The 17344-nt window shown below is 55.9% G+C and overlaps 1 protein-coding gene across 1 annotated transcript in view; it reads right to left on the bottom strand.

The window, feature by feature from the left end:
- Positions 1–17344, bottom strand: part of SDC3 (syndecan 3) — a 38834-nt gene that overhangs the window by 6553 nt on the left and 14937 nt on the right. Inside the window, exons 2-3 of the mRNA XM_055255027.2 lie at positions 2584–2701; positions 513–1126 (exon numbers count right to left, since the gene is read on the bottom strand). Of these exons, the coding sequence (XP_055111002.1) occupies positions 513–1126; positions 2584–2701 (732 nt within the window). The remainder of the gene's footprint in view (positions 1–512; positions 1127–2583; positions 2702–17344) is intronic.

Genomic DNA, 17344 nt, shown 5'->3' with positions numbered 1-17344 from the left:
GCTGAGAATCCACTGGCTGTGCCATCACCAGGCGCTGTTCTAAGCACTGTGGATGTCAGGAGATTTCATGCTCACAATGAAATGATACACATTCTGTTTTCTCCTTTCCGTAGATGAGGAGGCGGAGGTATAGAGAGGATCAGGGACTGGCCTGAGGTCCCGTGACTAGGAAGTGGCAGTGGAAGGGTTCTAATCCAGCTGCCAGACCTCGGAGTTAATGCCGCCAACTGAAACACTCAGCCCAGCCCCCCTTGTCACCAAAGCACACGTTCACCCCATTCCTTCCCCAGCAATGTCCCATCCCATTAGGATCCAACCACCCCAGCCCTCGTTTTCTGTCCCTCTTCCCTCCCTATCCGATCTCTGCCCCTTGGTCCTGCCCCTCGCCCCCACTTCGTCTGGTTCATCTCTATAGCCTCCTGGTCCTCAGTCCTGTCCAGCTCCATCCTCCTCATCCCTCCCCTGACCCACCCTCCTCCACCCTCCTCCCTGTCCCTTCTCAACACCCTCACCTGAGCCACCTCTGTGGGTCCAGGGGCAGTGGTCCCCAGGGGCAGGGTGCTCCTCTCAGGAATGTCAGGCTCTTGGGTGGTGGCCGGCCTGGGAAGGGCTCTTGGCCGGGAGGTAGCTGTGCTGACCAGCCTGGGTGTTGGGGCCTCGGTGTCCAAGACAGCCGCCGTGGTGGGCGGGGAGGGCGCCTCGGGGGTAGTGGCCCGTGCTGTGGCCACTGTGGTCAGTGGAAGAGGCAGAAGCCTCCGTATGCCGGTGGTCCTTATAACAGCAGTGGTGGCCGTAAAAGGGGGTGCTGCAGGGGTGCTGGGGGCGGCAGTGGCCACGGTGGCAGGCACTGTGGCCACAGTCGGGGCCCCTGTGGTTGCAGCAGCAGTGGTAGCCATGGTAGTGGAGACGGTGGTGGCTCTCTGGCTGGGCTCTTCCGGGACTTCTGTCACCACCAGGGGGCTGGTGGCTGGCTCCGGGGTGGGGCGCTCAGAGGGGAGCTCTTCAAATGGTGTGCCCACAGGCCGGATGTTCGTGGTGGGCAGCACCGCAGGTGTGGTGGACACCGCCAGGGCTACATCTGGGCTGAAGCGCACGGCTGTCTCAATGCCCGACTCCTGCTCGAAGTCTGAGGGGGTGGGGGAGAGGGAGAGAGCTAGGGAGCTGGGTGGTTGTGAGGGGCATGAGAACCCCAGGTAAGCAATGGCCATCGAGATTAGGTCCCCCAACCCCCTCTCTTTGCCCAATTTTCCCAGAAAAGATGAGAGAAAGGAGGAAGGCACAGTCTGGCTAGAGGTGGCCGGTTGCTGATGTTCCCCAACTTCTCTTTGCCAAGTCAAAAATTCTGGGGGCCGCCTCTCCCGGGAAGCCTTCCTTGACTATTCCTGCCCACCCAGCCTACAGTTTCTATGAGGTTGAATCCAGGCAGCAGCAACTGAGAGGCTGCTGGCTGCAAAACCTGCTGGGGCTTGCAGGGGAACACAGGAGTGGCATTCTGGGAAGAGTCAGACCCCAAAGGCACCCCTACCACAAGCTCAAGGCAGGAGTGGTACACTAAGGGCTTCCCCCAGAGGCAGAGGCAGAGGGTAAGAGAGAGAAGAAGCCCTTGAGGCAGGGGAACTGCTTGAGCAATCTGGCTGACGCAAAGCCAGGACAGTGAAGGAACTTGGGAGGAAATGAGACGGGGGGGGGGGGGTGGGGGGGGTGGGGGATGGGGGAGGGAGAAGCCACAGCCAGCTCCTGGGCTCAGAACCAGGCAGGAGGGAGCGGAGCCAGGGAACTTTGCGAATAGAGATGTGACCCAACAGAAACGGGTTTTACAAAGATTAATTTGAAAGAGGCTCAAAGGACTTGGCTAAGGAGGGGAGACCAGAGGCAAGGGCTGTGGGGAGCCAGCTCTGTGGCATGCAGACCCCGTACCATCTCCTCAGATGCCAGCCTGTGCCTTCATTGGGCCCAGTCTCAGCTGCCTTCTTTTTGCTGCCATTTTGAGAGCTCATCCTCTGTGCCAGACCCCAACTTCCTATCCCAAACCCTCCTAGAGGCACTGAGAGGAAGCCGTATTTCTCACTATCCACAGGTGAAAATACAGGAATTCAGGGAGGTGGAGCACTGAGGGGCGCACAGTTGCTACACGGCAGAGTGGGGTTCCCAGTGCCCTTCTCTCCTGAGATTCTGCTAGATCCAGCTGACCTGGCTCCCCTTCCCCAGGGCGGGGCCATCCCGGGCACCACTTGAAGCACCTGCCTGTGTCATAACTGCCCTAACCCCACCATTGGCCACAGCTTATTGCACCTGAGGGGACCCCCGGAACCAAGCAAGGTCTGCAGAGAGAGCCACATAGCACACACAAAGATGCAGACGTGGGACCCTGGAGAGCTGGACATCCTGGGCCCTGAGGTCCTCCCAGGCCTTGTTCCATCCCCAGGAGGATGTTCTGGGGATCCAGAGCAAGAAGAACTTGCCTGACCCATACAGTAAATGCCCCCTGCCTCACTGAAGCAAGCCCTCCGTGGGTTCCTCAGAGCTGGGGCTGGATACAGACTGGTCACTGCCCCCAGGCAGAGGTAGGGAGGGGGTACTTACAGCCCGAACCCGACCCCGAGTAGAGGTCATCCAGTTCATCATCGGGAAAGGAGTCATCGTCCCCAGAGCCCTCCAGGTCCACGGGCCTCTCGAAGTTCTCGCTGCGCCAGCGCTGGGCCTAGGGAAGGTAGAGGTGGACACAGGGCTCGGCACCCGAGACTGGCAGCCTGGGTGAGCCCAGAAGGGCGACAGGTGCCCTTGTGGGCTGAGTGACATCCACGTGGGTGACAGAGATCTTGTGTGTACCCTGAAGGAAAGTGCATGTGTGTGAATAATTCACAGGGCAGGGGTGGGGCAGGGCAGGTCACCTGGGGTCCCATCCCAGAAGGCTTTCAGTGTCTGGCTGATGACTTTCTCTTAGAAACTGGTCATTTTTCATCTTGACTGCACATCTGAATATTGTGAAAACTAAATTCAGTGGTTCAGTAGGTCTGGGGTGGTCTCTGAGCAGCTGCAATGTTGGGCTGGCTGTGGGGAGCCCTGGGGCATGTGTGAGCAGGGGAGGGCTGGACTGGCCCTGCATTTGGGGCCCAGCCTCTCACCCCCTGCCACTGATGGGCCCCCTTCTGGAGTTGATACAGAGCCAGAGTGAGGATCTCCATCCTGTCTTCACATCCCCGGCCTCAACCACCTGCTCCAGGGCCCTGCCCAGCCAAGCCAGGGCAGGGAGCCAGGAGGTGCCCCCTCACCAAATGCACACACACACAGTCTCAAAGTAATGAATTAATCAGTATTTACTTTCTACCAGTGAGTCATGGAGTGGAACAATTAGTGTAATTGCTCCCGTGACGAATTGCTGGGTCTTCCTCCTTTTTAGACATTCTAGGAGCTCAGAGCAGTAGGGCCCAACTTTTCCCCAGCTCCCCTCTGTCCAGAAAGACAAATACCCAGGGTGGAGGAGCTAGAGCTCCCCATGCCACTCCCCTCCACAACCTGAGCCAGCCAACCCGGAGGTCCTGCTCCCTCCAGCTCTCTGGCAAGCAGCCTGAAGTCACACAGAAGTATGGGGACTGGGCAGGGACCCAGGCTCCGGCTCCTGCCCCTGCCCAGGGCTGTCTTCACTGTCTGTCTATCCTTCCCAGCAGGCTGGGCAGTGGCTGGGAGCCCTTTAGCTGGGACGAGGGATACTAAGAGGTCTGTGGTCCCTGGAAGCCCCCAACTGAGGTAAATGTGGGTGGCAAAACAAGGGAGTCCCCAAGATTCCTCAGTGACCAGTGCCACTTAGCCCCTAACTTCCTGCTCCAAGAAAAGCCTGTACAAACCCAAAGACCTACCCCCAAGCCACATAGACCCTTGAAATGACACATCCCAGAGACACAGCACACGCACAGACACACACTGACACATGCTCACCTAAAAGCAGCCACAGAGGGCTCAGCGTGTCAGCATGCCTGGGGGTAAAAACAGCCACTCACACGGAGCAGGAGGAGCTGGGCCTGCCGTGCAGCTCTGAGCTCAGAGACAAGCATCGAGCCTCCTGGAAACCCATCAGCCTCCACTCAGGTAGCGCTCACCTAGATACTATTCATCCCCAGCTCAGTAGCCAGCGACATGACAACCGTTACCATGACGACCATCTTCTCCATGCTAAGGACCAGGAGCTGCAGCTCCCCACAGAGATGGGGGGGTGCAGGAGAGGGAGAGATCACGGGGGAACTGACAGGATGACAGGGAGGGGGGAGGCAGAGACAGAGACGGTGACAGAGAGGTGAGGACTGAGGGAGGCCAGGGGGCAGAGGGGCAGAGACGGGGAGGGTGGGCTGGGGGGTATGAGAGAGGGAGAGAAGGCAAGGGTGGGAGGCAGAGGGGAGAACTCACACATCCTAATTTAACCTCATGCTGATGAGGCAAGGCTGGGGAAGGGGCCACCTCAGTAATTTTCCAAACCTCCTTCCAAAAGAACATTCTTTCCGAACAGCAAGCACCCCCAGTGGCAGGGCTTGCAGGGAGAGGAATGGCCCAGTCACCCCTGAGCCCACCTGGGATTCTCAGCGGGAACTAAATGTGAGGACACCTGCGACCTGCAGGCATGGGCGCCAGGACTCAGTGAGGCCCTCTCAGGAACACTACAGAGGGGGTGCTGGTAGCTGCAACTCCCAGAGGGGACAGAGAAATGGGGGTTGGGGAACGGAGCCTGGGAGGCAGCAGGGAAAGCCTTAGGAGTCACAGAATGCCTGAGGAGGAGGGTGACAAGCAGCCTTTGACCCCCAAACGACCCCCGCATTTGCATAATCCATCATAATGAGCATAATTATCCACGCCATTCCCTTAAAGGAGAACTGAATCCAAAAGCCCCAGGACGCTGCCAGCTTCTCCTTGACCCTCACTGTGCCCCCTCCAGGTAAACGCAACCCCACCATGCCTGATAGGAGGCTTCCATACCCCCAAGACATGCGTGCACGCACGCACACTCACACACGACAGCCCAACATCCTCATGCATACACATTCTCCTGCATGTACTATGCGCCCCAATGGATACACACACACACACTATTAAGTGCAATGTTTGCCCACACCAATCTGTATACTCACCACAGCCTATAGGCAATACAGCCCCGCCCACACCAGCACACACTCACCCATCTACTTCACCCCTAGCTGCATGTACACACGCCCTAGGGTACTCACAGACACACACACACTCCTCTCCTCACCACACACCCCACGGATGCCCCCGACAAACCTCAGCACATTCTCCTGACCCCACGCACCACACTCACCTCGCTAAGGCCCACGACACGGACCCACCACCACGGTCACATGTTCCCTAAACACACATCGCTCCTAGACATCATCCTCGGCAGGTGCATCCTCTGACTCAGACACGTACCTCACAACTCGAATACAACCTTTCCTCTCGGCTGCACCCCCACACACAGCGAGCGTGCCCGGCGGAAGCACAGAACCTTCTGCTTCCGGCCACCACTGATCTCGGGAGGGGACACCCGAGCGGCCCATGAAGGCCTGAGCATCAGGTCCCAGGGGAGCCGCTGAGCATTCCCAGGGCACTCTAGAGACCCCTGCCCACTGCTGCTGAGGGCCTGCCCCAGGCCAGGTGCTGGGAGCATGTTACTTGTGCAGCCTCCTTTAAGCATCACCACTGCCCAGGGTTTTATCATCCCCATTCCACAGATGCAGGAACTGAGGCAGGGGTTAGAATCCAGGCATGAGGCCTCTGTCTCTGAAACCCTTGTCCTGGACATTCCTGGGCCACCCCCAGACCCATTGCTCGTCCAGGGCTGAATTCATACATCTGTGCCCCGCAGCTGCCCCTCACCCCCTGCATGGCATCAACTCAGCAACGCCCACAGCCGTCCACGCCCACCCAACATCCACACCCACACGCCAGCACACGATGGTGATAAGACTGTGCAGCTCATAGCATTGCGGGAGAAGGGGCTGAGCACAGGACCCAACACACCGGGCGCTCCCAACACCCTGCCTCCACATGTGCGCAGCCTACTTGTCCCTCCCTGAACCTGCCCCAGCGGACATACACCCCGCCTCACATGCCATTAACAGGCCCACAATACCTGCATCCCAGTTCCCTCCACACACACAGGCGCGCAAACACGCCCTTTCCTTCCGGGTACACATAAGTGCACACACACATCGGGATGAAATGTGGCACCCTTCCTAATGGACTGATGCCCCCCCACTTCCATTTTCCCTCACAGTCCCCTAGTCACCACACCCTCCTGAACTAACCCACAGCCTCACTCCACAGAGGCACCTCAGGCTCCCAGCCCAGAAGGGACCAGGCCCAGCAGTGACCCACAGGCCCCCTCACTCCACATCCACTCGCACCAATCCTCTCCTAGAGTTTTAGAGCAGCAGCTGGGGAGGCTCCCGTGGGCCACGGGCAAGGAGGTGTCCCCTCCCAGGTTGCCCAGCCCCCTCCCTCCCAGGAGCACCCCGTCAGGGCTGTGATGGGTGAGGGTCCAAATGAGCTGGATATCAGCTAAGTCTCCTCACTTCCACGGCTACCTCTACCCTCCCACTCATCACTCACTCTGAGTGCAGGGGACACGTTCAGGAAGGCCAGTGCATCCCTCCCACCCCATCCTCCCTCAGAGCCCACTCCAGAGTCTGGGGTCTCTCGTGTCCAGCCCCACACCACCATGAGCCTTCCTAGAGAAACAGGTCAGCACAGAGGCAAAGCATAATGAACCAGCTCCTCTTTACTACCCAGTTGGCTGTCAGGCAAGACATTTAATCTCGGCACCTCAGTTTTCTCATCTGTAAAATGGAGATGGTGATGAGACGATGCAGCTCATAGCATTGCTGTGGGAAGGGGCTGAGCACAGGACCCAATACCAGGTGAAAAATGAATAAATCAATGTAGCCAAGATTGCTGTTAGTTTATGTTAAAATTTCTATTATTATTTCCAAGTCTTTATCTCATGTAAGCCTCAACCTCCTCATGAGGGAAGCCGAATTGGGATGACTACACCCAGGCAGATGAGACAATTAATGCCCAGAGAGGGTAAGTGGCATTGCCAAGGCCACACAGCAGGGGAGAGTGCAGAGAGAGACAAAAAGAGAGAGGTTGGATGAAGGGGGAGAAAGGGCAAGTTACAGAAACAGACACAAGCACACAGATTAGGTCAGCAGGCTGGGGGCCAGCAGCCCGGCACCCCTGTGCAGAGCTAGTCATGTTGCAAAAAGCCAAGAATAAAGTCGAGTGTAATTAGTTCTGCCCGAGCGTCCTTCCCCTAATTAGCCAGACTCAGGCCTCACTTTCCTGGTGACCAGAGGCGACATGAGCAAGGGGTGGGGGCCCAGCTTTAGGTTCTGACAGTCTTGGATTCAAATTCAGCTCTGCTTACTTGCTGGGCGACTTTGGACGTGTTACTTAACCTCTCTGAGCCTGTTTGGTTAAATGAGGCCAACAATGATACTTCATAGGGCAGTTGTGAGAACCAAGTGAGATCATGCCTGCACACAGTCGGAGCCCCGTAAGGCTTTGTCTGTATTCCTACAGCCTGCACTTCCCACCTCAGGCTGCAACTTCAAGGCTACACTGGGCCTGAGGGATCACTGAGTTCAACTCTCCCCTCTTACCGATGTGGAAACTGAGGCACAGAGAGGGGAAAGCCTTGCTTATCACACCTGCTGAGAAAAAAGGAGGGGCGGGGTCAGTCTGCCACGAAGCATTCAGAGAGGTAAAGTGATTTGCCCAAAGACACACAGCGACACGTAAGGACTAGCTCCTCGAGGCAGGGAGGGAGGGCGTCTCAGCATGGCCCTCTGGATCCCTGCAGGCTCCGTCCCCAAAAAGCCCTCAGTCCTGTGAGAACTCAGTGCCCCTCATGCTCACCAGATCCACCCCGGAGACCCAGAGCATCGCCGCAGGAATGTGGGCTGGGACCAGGCTCCGGGCAGCAAGACAGCCAAGGGGGCTGCACAATGGGGAGCCTGGACAAGGAGGGACACGTCTCAGCCCCCACCCCCACCCAGCCACAGCTGCCCTGGCCAGGAAGCCAGCAGTCCCACACCCACTTGTGGCTGGAGATGAGGGGCACGAGGACTGCACCTGCTGGGGAAGGGGCCATGGAGCCCAAGTCCCAGAGAGCAGAAGCCCGGGGAGGAGTGGAACGGGGAGGGCAGAGAAGGCCAAGCTGAACACCACATACCCCCCAAAGAAAAATCCACCAAGCCCAGACACACACCCTCCCACTCGCCCCAACTCACACACTCAAGCCTCTCACCAACCAAACCTATCCCCACCCCCCACTCTCATCTACAAAGGCAGTTCAGAGGGCAGGAAATGTTCCCTTTGGGCCAGTCCCACCCCAGTCAACTCCTCTGCAAAGACATCATGGCAGCAGAGCCCTCCCTACCCCAAGCCTGTATCTCCCCTGCCACCTCCCGTCTGCACTCTACCCAGCCCTGTGTTCCCACCATCCCCCCCGGGATGCCCTTTTTCTCACTGTGGCACCTGCCTCCACCCACATCCCCACCCCAGCCCCAACAGGAGAGCAGGTAGCAGCCCTGGCTCAGGCGCCCACAGCCTCAAGACAGTGGGCAAATCCTCTTCCCCCTTCTCTGCCTTTCCTTGCCCCATTTGCAAAATGGAAAACCAAGCATATGGTGGTCTAAGGGCCTTTCAGATTCTGACACTCTAGACTCCCAAGAATTTGGTCCTTAGGTCAAGGAGACCCAGGACAATGTTATTTACGAGAGGCAAAAAATGGAAATAACCCACATGCCAAACGACAGGGGACGAGTTAAATAAATGAGGGCACAACCATAACATGGAATATTGAGCAGCTGTCAACAATTGAGTTCTCACAAATCTACACTGTCTAATTAGGTTATTAAAAGACAATAAATGCATCATAGAAAGCTTTTTTTTACTTGTTACAAGGAATATTGAAGGATGTGGGAAAATCTACATATTGATCATCAGAAGACAAGACAGTATAGCTGTTGATAGGAATATGCAGACGGCTCTCTCAATTCCGAGGTGACCTTGGGCAGATATTTAACTCTTTAGGCTGCTTTAATTGGTAAAACAAAGATAAGAATGCCCACCTCGTGGGGTTCACAGAAGGGGGCTGGGCATGTTCACACATTAACAAATTGCTCAGTAAATGCTGGCTATTAATATGAGTATCATCATTATGTTTAAAAAATAGGTTACAAAAAATACGTAGAACTTGATCCTGTTTTAATGAACTCACTACCAAAGTGAATTTCTAAACGCTGCATTATAACTACAGGTTCCCAGAGGCTCTCTGGGTGGTGGGATTACAGGCAGCTTTAATTTCTTCTCAGGACCTTTCTGTATTTTCCACAATTTCTACGACAAACCCACAGCACTTTTGTTATTAGAGACAGCACATTCTCCCTGAGTCTCCATCCCTGGTGTTCTCTGGTCTGTGGAACTTCCGGGTCCCCTGGTTCTGCTGAGACCCCATTGAGACTGTTCGTGAGGAATCTTATGAGGAAACTGAAAAGGGGGGTGGAAAGGAAACGAACACAAAAGCCTCTGAGGGAGCCGGCAGGGCCCAGCGGCCCGACCGAGCCTCACCACAGGCGGGCTGGCTTGGCAGGGCCTGGCTCCCTCCCCTGGCATCAGCCCGTCTGGCAGCCACCTTGGCCTGTGGTGCCCAGACACCCACCCACCCGCCTTCTCCCATCAGCCCTGTTCCTGGCTCAGCCGGCCTGACCAGTCTCCGTTGAGGTGCAGACTGGCTGCCCTACAGCAGCCCACTCTGTCCCCTGCGCCTAGACAGAAGCTGACAATCCAACCCTGGGAAAGCCAAGCCCCCTCCTCAACCCGGGGCTGGGACGCCTCCGTCACCGCCCCGTCAATCCCAGCCACCTGCCCTCTCACGTCACTCTTGGCCACCCTGACTCACACTGCTCATTGATGCCTGTCCCCAAGCTCGTGCCTGAGAGCAGGACCACCCACTGAGACCCCGTTTCCAGACCCAGCAGCACCCCCCACACCCAGCTCCCAGCTGCCCACCCCCATACTCCTCCCACACAAAACTATTTACAGCTCTGGGAACACGGGCTCCTTCAGGCCTGTTCCTGCTTCCTGGAATACCTTTCCCCACCATCTCTGCCTGGCCAGCACCTACTCAGCTGGTTAATCAGTAAAACCAGTGGTTATTAAGCACCTACTGTGTGCCAAGCACCATCCTAGGCACTCAGATATGTCCTCACGAAGCTGGCTCAGCTCACACAGTGCCTCCTTTGTCGGCCTGCTTGAATGTCACATACGCACGCCAACCACCTCCCTGGTCCAAATTAGTAAGTCCTTTCTTGGGGACCCAGTACCTCCACTGTGTTGTCATTTACTAAGGGAGAAGGCCCACCAACCTGCTCCCATCACTCTAACAGGCCCTTCCACTGGATCTCAGCGAACCCACTCAGCTGCCCTGGGAAGCAGATAATATGGTCTCCATTTATAGATCAGGAGACTGAGGCTGTTAAGCCACCAGTGGGGTCACACAGTATTTGAATTCTGGCCTTGCTGAGTCTAAATCCTGTGTTCGGTGAACTCCTGAACCCCTGAGAATGCATGCAGGGAACCCCAGTTTGTGATTCAAGACTCCTTCCACTGAGCACTTTTCTGGAAAAGGCTGGGCCATTCCATCCCTTACGAAAATGATCACAGCCCCCACGGAGGGAGCCCCCACGGAGGGAGCCCTCACTAAGTGCCAGGCTCCTTATATGCACATTGCCTCATTTCTCTTCTCAAACACTTTACCAGAAAGGGATTGTCATTCCCATTTCACAGATGGGCAAACCAAAATTCAGAGAGGTGAAGCAACTGGCCCAAAGTCACCCAGCAATGGGCCAGGATTTGAACCCAAGATTAGCTGAACCCCAAAGACCATGCCCTTTGGATTGTAGAGCACACCTGCTAGCCCTAATCAGTTTCCTCTACCAGAAGGCCCTCAAAAGCAGGGCAAATGTCAGAGACCAGCACCACCTCACACTCAGCTCCCTGCACAGAGACAGCCTGAAAGCCTGGGAGTGAGTAGAAATGGAGCAGAAGGTGCGCTCACACGACAGGTGGCCCAGCTCAGGCAGGCAACCCCGCCCCCACCATGACTCACCAGCAGGTGCCTCTAGGAGTCCGTCTCCAGGATCCACGACTGTCACTGCTAGCAAACACGGCAAGGGTTGCCCGCTCCTGGGGCCCAGGAGTCTCCGAGGAACAACCCGGTGTGGAGTTAGGTGTTCCCGCCCTGGCTTCCCACTCCCAAACTGGTTACCTGGTCACATCCCTTCGCCTCACTGGGTCTCACTCCGTCCTCCTATGAAATGGCAATAATGATCCCCCACACACGGGGATACCAGCGGTCACACGCCTGGCAGTGATAGGCAGTTGGTAGGCACTGGGACGTCCCCACTCAAAGCTCACCTCCCTGACCACCAGATCCACCCAGGTGACCTCGCCACATGCCCAGCTAGTCTGCAAAACCAGGGCTAGTCCTCAGTCGCTCTCCACTGCCTGAAAGTTGGCTGGTTTATTTCTGGGCTTCACAGGAATGTGTCTGTCTCCCCCTCCGATTGCTCCTGGTGGCAGTGACTGGGTCTGTGTGGTCATTTCTCTAAGCCCAGGGCTCAGACTGCTTCTGGAACACAGTCAGCCTCCATCGGTCTTTGTTTAGTGAATACTGTGGGTTGCGTCACCTGCCTCCTGCTCCCAATTGCTATGGGATCCCGAGGCAGGCCCTGCTCTACTCTGGCCTCAGTCTCCCTGTGTGTAAAACCAAGGAACGGACAAGAGTTCTCTCTGGTCCCTCCAGGAGGACTCCAAGTGAGCTGGGAGGAGGGAAGAGAAACAGACACTGATCCCAGCATATTTTGTCATAAAATGTTTATGTAAATTACATGCAAATATGCAAATCAGTGGGCTCCCAGTGGAGCCTACATCCTGGCCATTTCTCAACCAGGACTGGAGGAAAGCAGCCTTCACTGAGCACACACTAAGCACTGGACCTTACCTTCTCAGCAGCCAGGCGAAATGGGCCTCCTTACTCCACAGAGGCAGAAAGCCCAGGCGACTTGCTAGAGGTCAGTGAGCTCAGCCAGAGTCAGGATGGGATTCAGGACCGGAGCAGGGAGAGGGAGAGCAGGCGGGGGGGACGTGGCAGTGGGAAGGGGCTGGAGGAGCACGTGGAGGCCCCTAAGAGCAGAAGGATCCTCAGCCTGACCTTGGAACCACTTGAAGCCAGGTGAGGGGGCTCCAGGGACCTCGCCAGCCCTAGAGCTCTGCTGGGCTGACCCCAGCCTGCTCCAGGAAACTGAAGAGAACCTGCTGGAATCAGCCTGAGCAGGCCCAGCCCTTCCAGCTGTCCCGGGAGCCCGCACAGCTCTGACGGCTCCCCAAAGCCCTCCCCACAGACATGCTGAGTATACACCCTGGGCACACACAGCACACACACACAGAACTGAAACGGCCCTGTCTGTAAGAATGTGTGTGTGTCCAGGCCTCTCCTCCTGAGGGGGCGGGCTGTGGTTCCCCGCACCCTCCTGTTTGCTGGGTTATTTATAACCAGCCCAAACTCACACACAGTGGAGATGCCACTCCCCACCCCCAGCCTGGAGCAGTCCCACTGGCTTCTCGGCTGCTCCTCTTCAAGGGACAGAACAAGCCAGACTCAGATGATCTGAGCCACAGCAGCCCTGGGAGTCACCACCACCATCACCCAGATGGGCAACTGAGGCACAGAGCAAGGCATCAGACAAAAAGCCTGGAAGAAGGGCTGGCAGGGCCCTCAAAAGCCAGCCTAGGGCCACACTTGTCCCTAGGACTGTCTCCAACCCAAGATGAGGCTCTGTGGGACACAGTGGGGTGAGAAAGGGAGGGAAGGAGGGAGCAGACATGTCCAAGCCCTCACGCTCACCTCCAGAGTCCTGGGAGACACAGCAGGGACTCTGATGCTAGACTATGTGGCTCCAAATCTCAGGACTGAACTTCACCAGCTACGCGACTCTGGGCAAGTCAGTCTACCTCTCTGAGCCTCAGTTTCTTCACCTACTAAGTGGGCACAGTAATAGGACTGACCTCAGTGGTTGGGAGGATTAAATAAGATGATCCAAACAAGGCTCTCGGCTCAGTCTGACTACCTCTCAGCCTAGTGACCCAGAACAAGCTGCTTGGCCTGAGCCTCAGTTCCGTCATCTGCAAATGGAACAATGATACGGCCCACAGGGTCATAAGGACTGAAGAACCGGTTCCCACACACAGTACGTGGTCAGCACGTACAGACTCCATCCTCTTTTCCCCCATTCCTGGGGGCCCCATGGTTCCTGACCACCCCCAGATCCTCTCCTTGATACTCCCTTTCCCCCATCTCTGAGCATCTACTACATGCTGGGCTTGGTGGGGGTTGTTCTAGATACTATGCCATGGAACCTTCTAAACAACTCTTCAAGGGATAAATTCCCTTCCCAGCTCTGCAGTGGGCCTTCTGCCTTGTTGAATATAGATGTTCTATAAATACTTGAGGGATGAATGGATGCAAGAATGAATGTGATCAAAAAGTCAGATAATCACAAGCGTTGGCGAGGACGTGGGGAAATCGGAACCCTCACACACCACTGGTGGGAATGTAAAACAGCACAGCCGCTTTAGGAAAGAGGCTGGCAGTCTCTCAAAATGTTAAATGGAGTTTCCATATGACTCAGTAATTCTACTCCTAGGGTATATATTCAAGAAAAATGAAAATATATGTCCGCGCACCAAAAAAGGTAGCATTATTCGTAATAGCCAAAAGGTTGAAACCACCCAAATATCCGTCAGCTGATGAATGAATAAATAAAATGCGGTATGTTCGTACAGTGGAATATTATTCGGCAAAAGAAAAAAAAACTAATGCTGAGGCTGGGCATGGTGGCTCACAGCTGTAATCCCAACACTTTGGGAGGCCAAGGTGGGAGGGTCACCTGAGGTCAGGAGTTCGAGACCAGCCTGGGCAACACAGTAAAACCCCATCTCTACTAAAAATACAACATTAGCAAGGTGTGGTGGCACGTGCCTGTAGTCCCAGGCTATTTGGGAGGCTGAGGCAGAATTGCTTGAACCTGGGAGGTGGAGGTTGCAGGGAGCCAAGATCGTGCCACTGTACCCCAGCCTGGGCAACAAGAGCAAAACTCAGTCTCAAAAATAAACAAATAAACTAATACTGATACTACAATGTGGATGAACCTCGGAACCATTATGTTAAGTGAAAGAAATTGGCCACAAAAGACCACATATTATATTATTCCATTTATACGAAATGTCTGGGATAGGCAAATCCATACAGACAGAAAATAGATGAGTGATAGCCTATGCCTGCAGGGATTGTGGAGAAACAGGCAGCGACTCTTAATGGGTACAGTGTTTCTTTCTGGGGTGATAAAAACGTTCTAAAATTAGCGATGGCTTTACAACTATGTAGATATACTAAAAACCACTGAATTAAATACTTCAGATGGGCAAGATGTATATGAGTTACATATCAATAAAGCTGTTGTTTCAAAAAAAATAATGAATACGAGACAGGCTCAGAGAGGATGAGAAACTTGCCCAGGGTCACACAGCAGAGCCTGGACTCAAGTTCAGGTCCTCCAGAGAAGCCCAGTGTTCCTGATCCTGACAACACCCGTGTCTTGGCCCTGCTCACCTCCTCTCCCATTTGAACATCTTCTTACCAAGCCCCAGGTGAAGCCTCCACAGCCCCCGCCCCCAGACAGGCAAACGTTTATTCCGCAGACCACAAGTGGGAGAGGCCCAGCTCAGCAACTGCCTCTTCTAGGCTGTTCAAAGGCCACTTTGTCAGGTGGGGCCAGTGGAGGGGGACAGGCTCAGCCCAGAGTCATCAGAGACTCCAGGGACTCCAGACCCAGGCTGGCTGCCGTCCCCAGTCCTCGACCTCAGCATTCCAGCTGCAGCCCTCAGTGGTTCCGGATGCCCCCCCCCCCCACCCTCTGACCATGTGCCTCACCCCTGGCTGCCCTCAGGAAAAGCGTGAGGATACACCCCTGCCAGGGAAGGGGCAGAGCCTGTCAGGGCCCCAGTGGTAAAACACGCCTGAATTTTAACTCAATTCCACCTGCCCTCTGTCCCCATGGCTGTCTACGGCAACCCTGAGGACAGGCGCCTCTTCAGGCCCCACCCTTCACCCTGGCCCCATCTTCGCCTGGCTCCCAAGCACCAGCTCTGCCCAGCACAGCTGGCAGCCACCAAGCCCCTCGGGTGGCTTCCACTCTACTCTCTGGCAGAGGCCTGTCTGTCCTGGGCTAGGCCTGGGCTGGAGCTACCAGGCCTTTGTCTGGAAGGTGCTCGGTCATCCCCTCTATCCTATATACGAAGTCTCATGTATGAAGCCTCAAACCCCTCAGGCCCTGTCTTGAGCCTCGACGCCTTGGCTTGCCTCCTGGACTCTGATCTCTCAGCTGTTATGAAGGGAGGAGGAGGCCAGGAGCAGTGGCTCACACCTGTAATCTCAGAATTTTGGGAGGCCGAGGTGGGTGGATCACGAGGTCAGGAGTTTGAGACCCCATCTCTACTAAAAATACAAAAATTAGCTGGGCGTGGTGGCGTGCACCTGTAATCCTAACTACTTGGAAGGCTGAGGCAGGAGGATGGCTTGAACCCGGGAGGCAGATATCGCAGTGAGCCAAGATCACGCCACTGCACTCCAGCCTGGGCAACACCGTGAGACGCCGTCAAAAAAAAAAAAAGAAGAAGAAGGGAGGAGACCTCACAGTGCCTTAGACTGCCAGGCAGAGACCACAAAGGATCCTGGGTGGGGAGTCCAAGAACTCTACAAGGAAGGGGTGCAGGGAGCCAGAGAAAACCCAGTGCCCACCCCCCCCACCCCAACATCCTCCTCCAGCCCCCTGCAGGTCCCGCGTACCCCAGGTGTCCTGCTAGCCCCTCCTCCACACAGCCACAGGCTCTTCCTCTCCCCCACTGAGCTCAGATAGAGTCCAAACACCTGCCAGGGCTCCAAGACCCTGAGTGCCCTGGCCCCTATCCCTGCAGCCCAGGGATGAGGCCTGCCCTCCACTCCTCATGTGTCACCTGAACGTGGCTTCCCTGACCCAAACTGCTTCAGGTCTCAGCTGACCCACCCTCTCCACCAGGAATAGCTCCCTGAGCCTCCCCAGGCAGGTTCAGAAGCCCAGCTTCTGCCAGTAGGGACCTAGTCACACCAGCTTGGCACCCTCCCCTGTAGGGAGCTCCACCAGGGCAAGGTTGCCCACCAGCCTTAGCCCCAGGCCCCCAGGCCCCCAGGCCCCCAGGCCCCCAGGGAATGAATGAATGAATGAGTCTAAACAGTCTCTACCAAACAGAAACCAAAGCTCTGCAGTAGACGGTGCTTGTGGGAGAGGAGCTGGGCTAGAAAAGATGGACTCAAAGTTGGACATCAGGCAAGTGGCTGTTGCTAGAACACAGTCTTGTTCCCCAAACCCAGGACAAGGATGGGCAGTGACTGCCACCTCTGCGGTGATGGTGGGTTCTCATGGCCACTCCCCCAACATTTACCATGACTAGTCAGCCCTCGCAGCACCCTGCAGCACCACAGTCACCCTCCAGCTTCATAGAGGACAACACAGGCTCAGAGGATGACACGAGTACAGTGACCTGCCCAAGTTCACCCAGCTGACATGCAGAGGTCAAAGTCCAAGTCCAAGTCAAGTCTCAGCTGATTCATCCTCCCCACCAAGAATCCCTCCCTGAGCCTCCCCGGCAGGATCAGAAGCCCAACTGCTGCCATTACGGACTGAGTCACAGCAGTGTGGCCCCCTCCCCTATAGGGAGCTCCACCAGGGCAAGGCCAGCCCAAGAGCCAAGTGGGCTGATGCCCAAACGCCCTCTTTCCACCATTTATCATGGCCATCCCCTTAGAGACCACACAGGACACTCATCCCTCTAAACATGGAAAGGCAAAAGGGAGGGAAGCGCTGAGGGTGGGGAAGGTGCAGGGTCGGGGGAATCGGCCCGTGCAATCTCTACGCACCTCCACAGTGCCCCGGGCAGTGTGGAATGTCCCTCCCTCCCACAGCATGACAAAGACAGTCTCACCTCTGTGCCATGCTCCATACACACCCCACCCACCAGGAGCCCCCCTACCATGTCTCATGACCAAACATTTGTCAAAAGCAACACTATTGGTACCCGGGCAGGATGATTTTCCACCAGCAGGACTGTTCTGGACACTGTAGCCATTTAGCAGCCCGACCCCCACCTGGCCGATGCCAGCTGCACTTCCACTACGATGACAACCAAAAATTTCCAC

This window comes from Symphalangus syndactylus, chromosome 12 (assembly GCF_028878055.3).
Source record: "Symphalangus syndactylus isolate Jambi chromosome 12, NHGRI_mSymSyn1-v2.1_pri, whole genome shotgun sequence".
NCBI lineage: Eukaryota > Metazoa > Chordata > Mammalia > Primates > Hylobatidae > Symphalangus > Symphalangus syndactylus.
The sequence above is the reverse complement of the archived record's forward strand: the minus strand, read 5'-3'. Positions and strand labels throughout refer to the sequence as shown.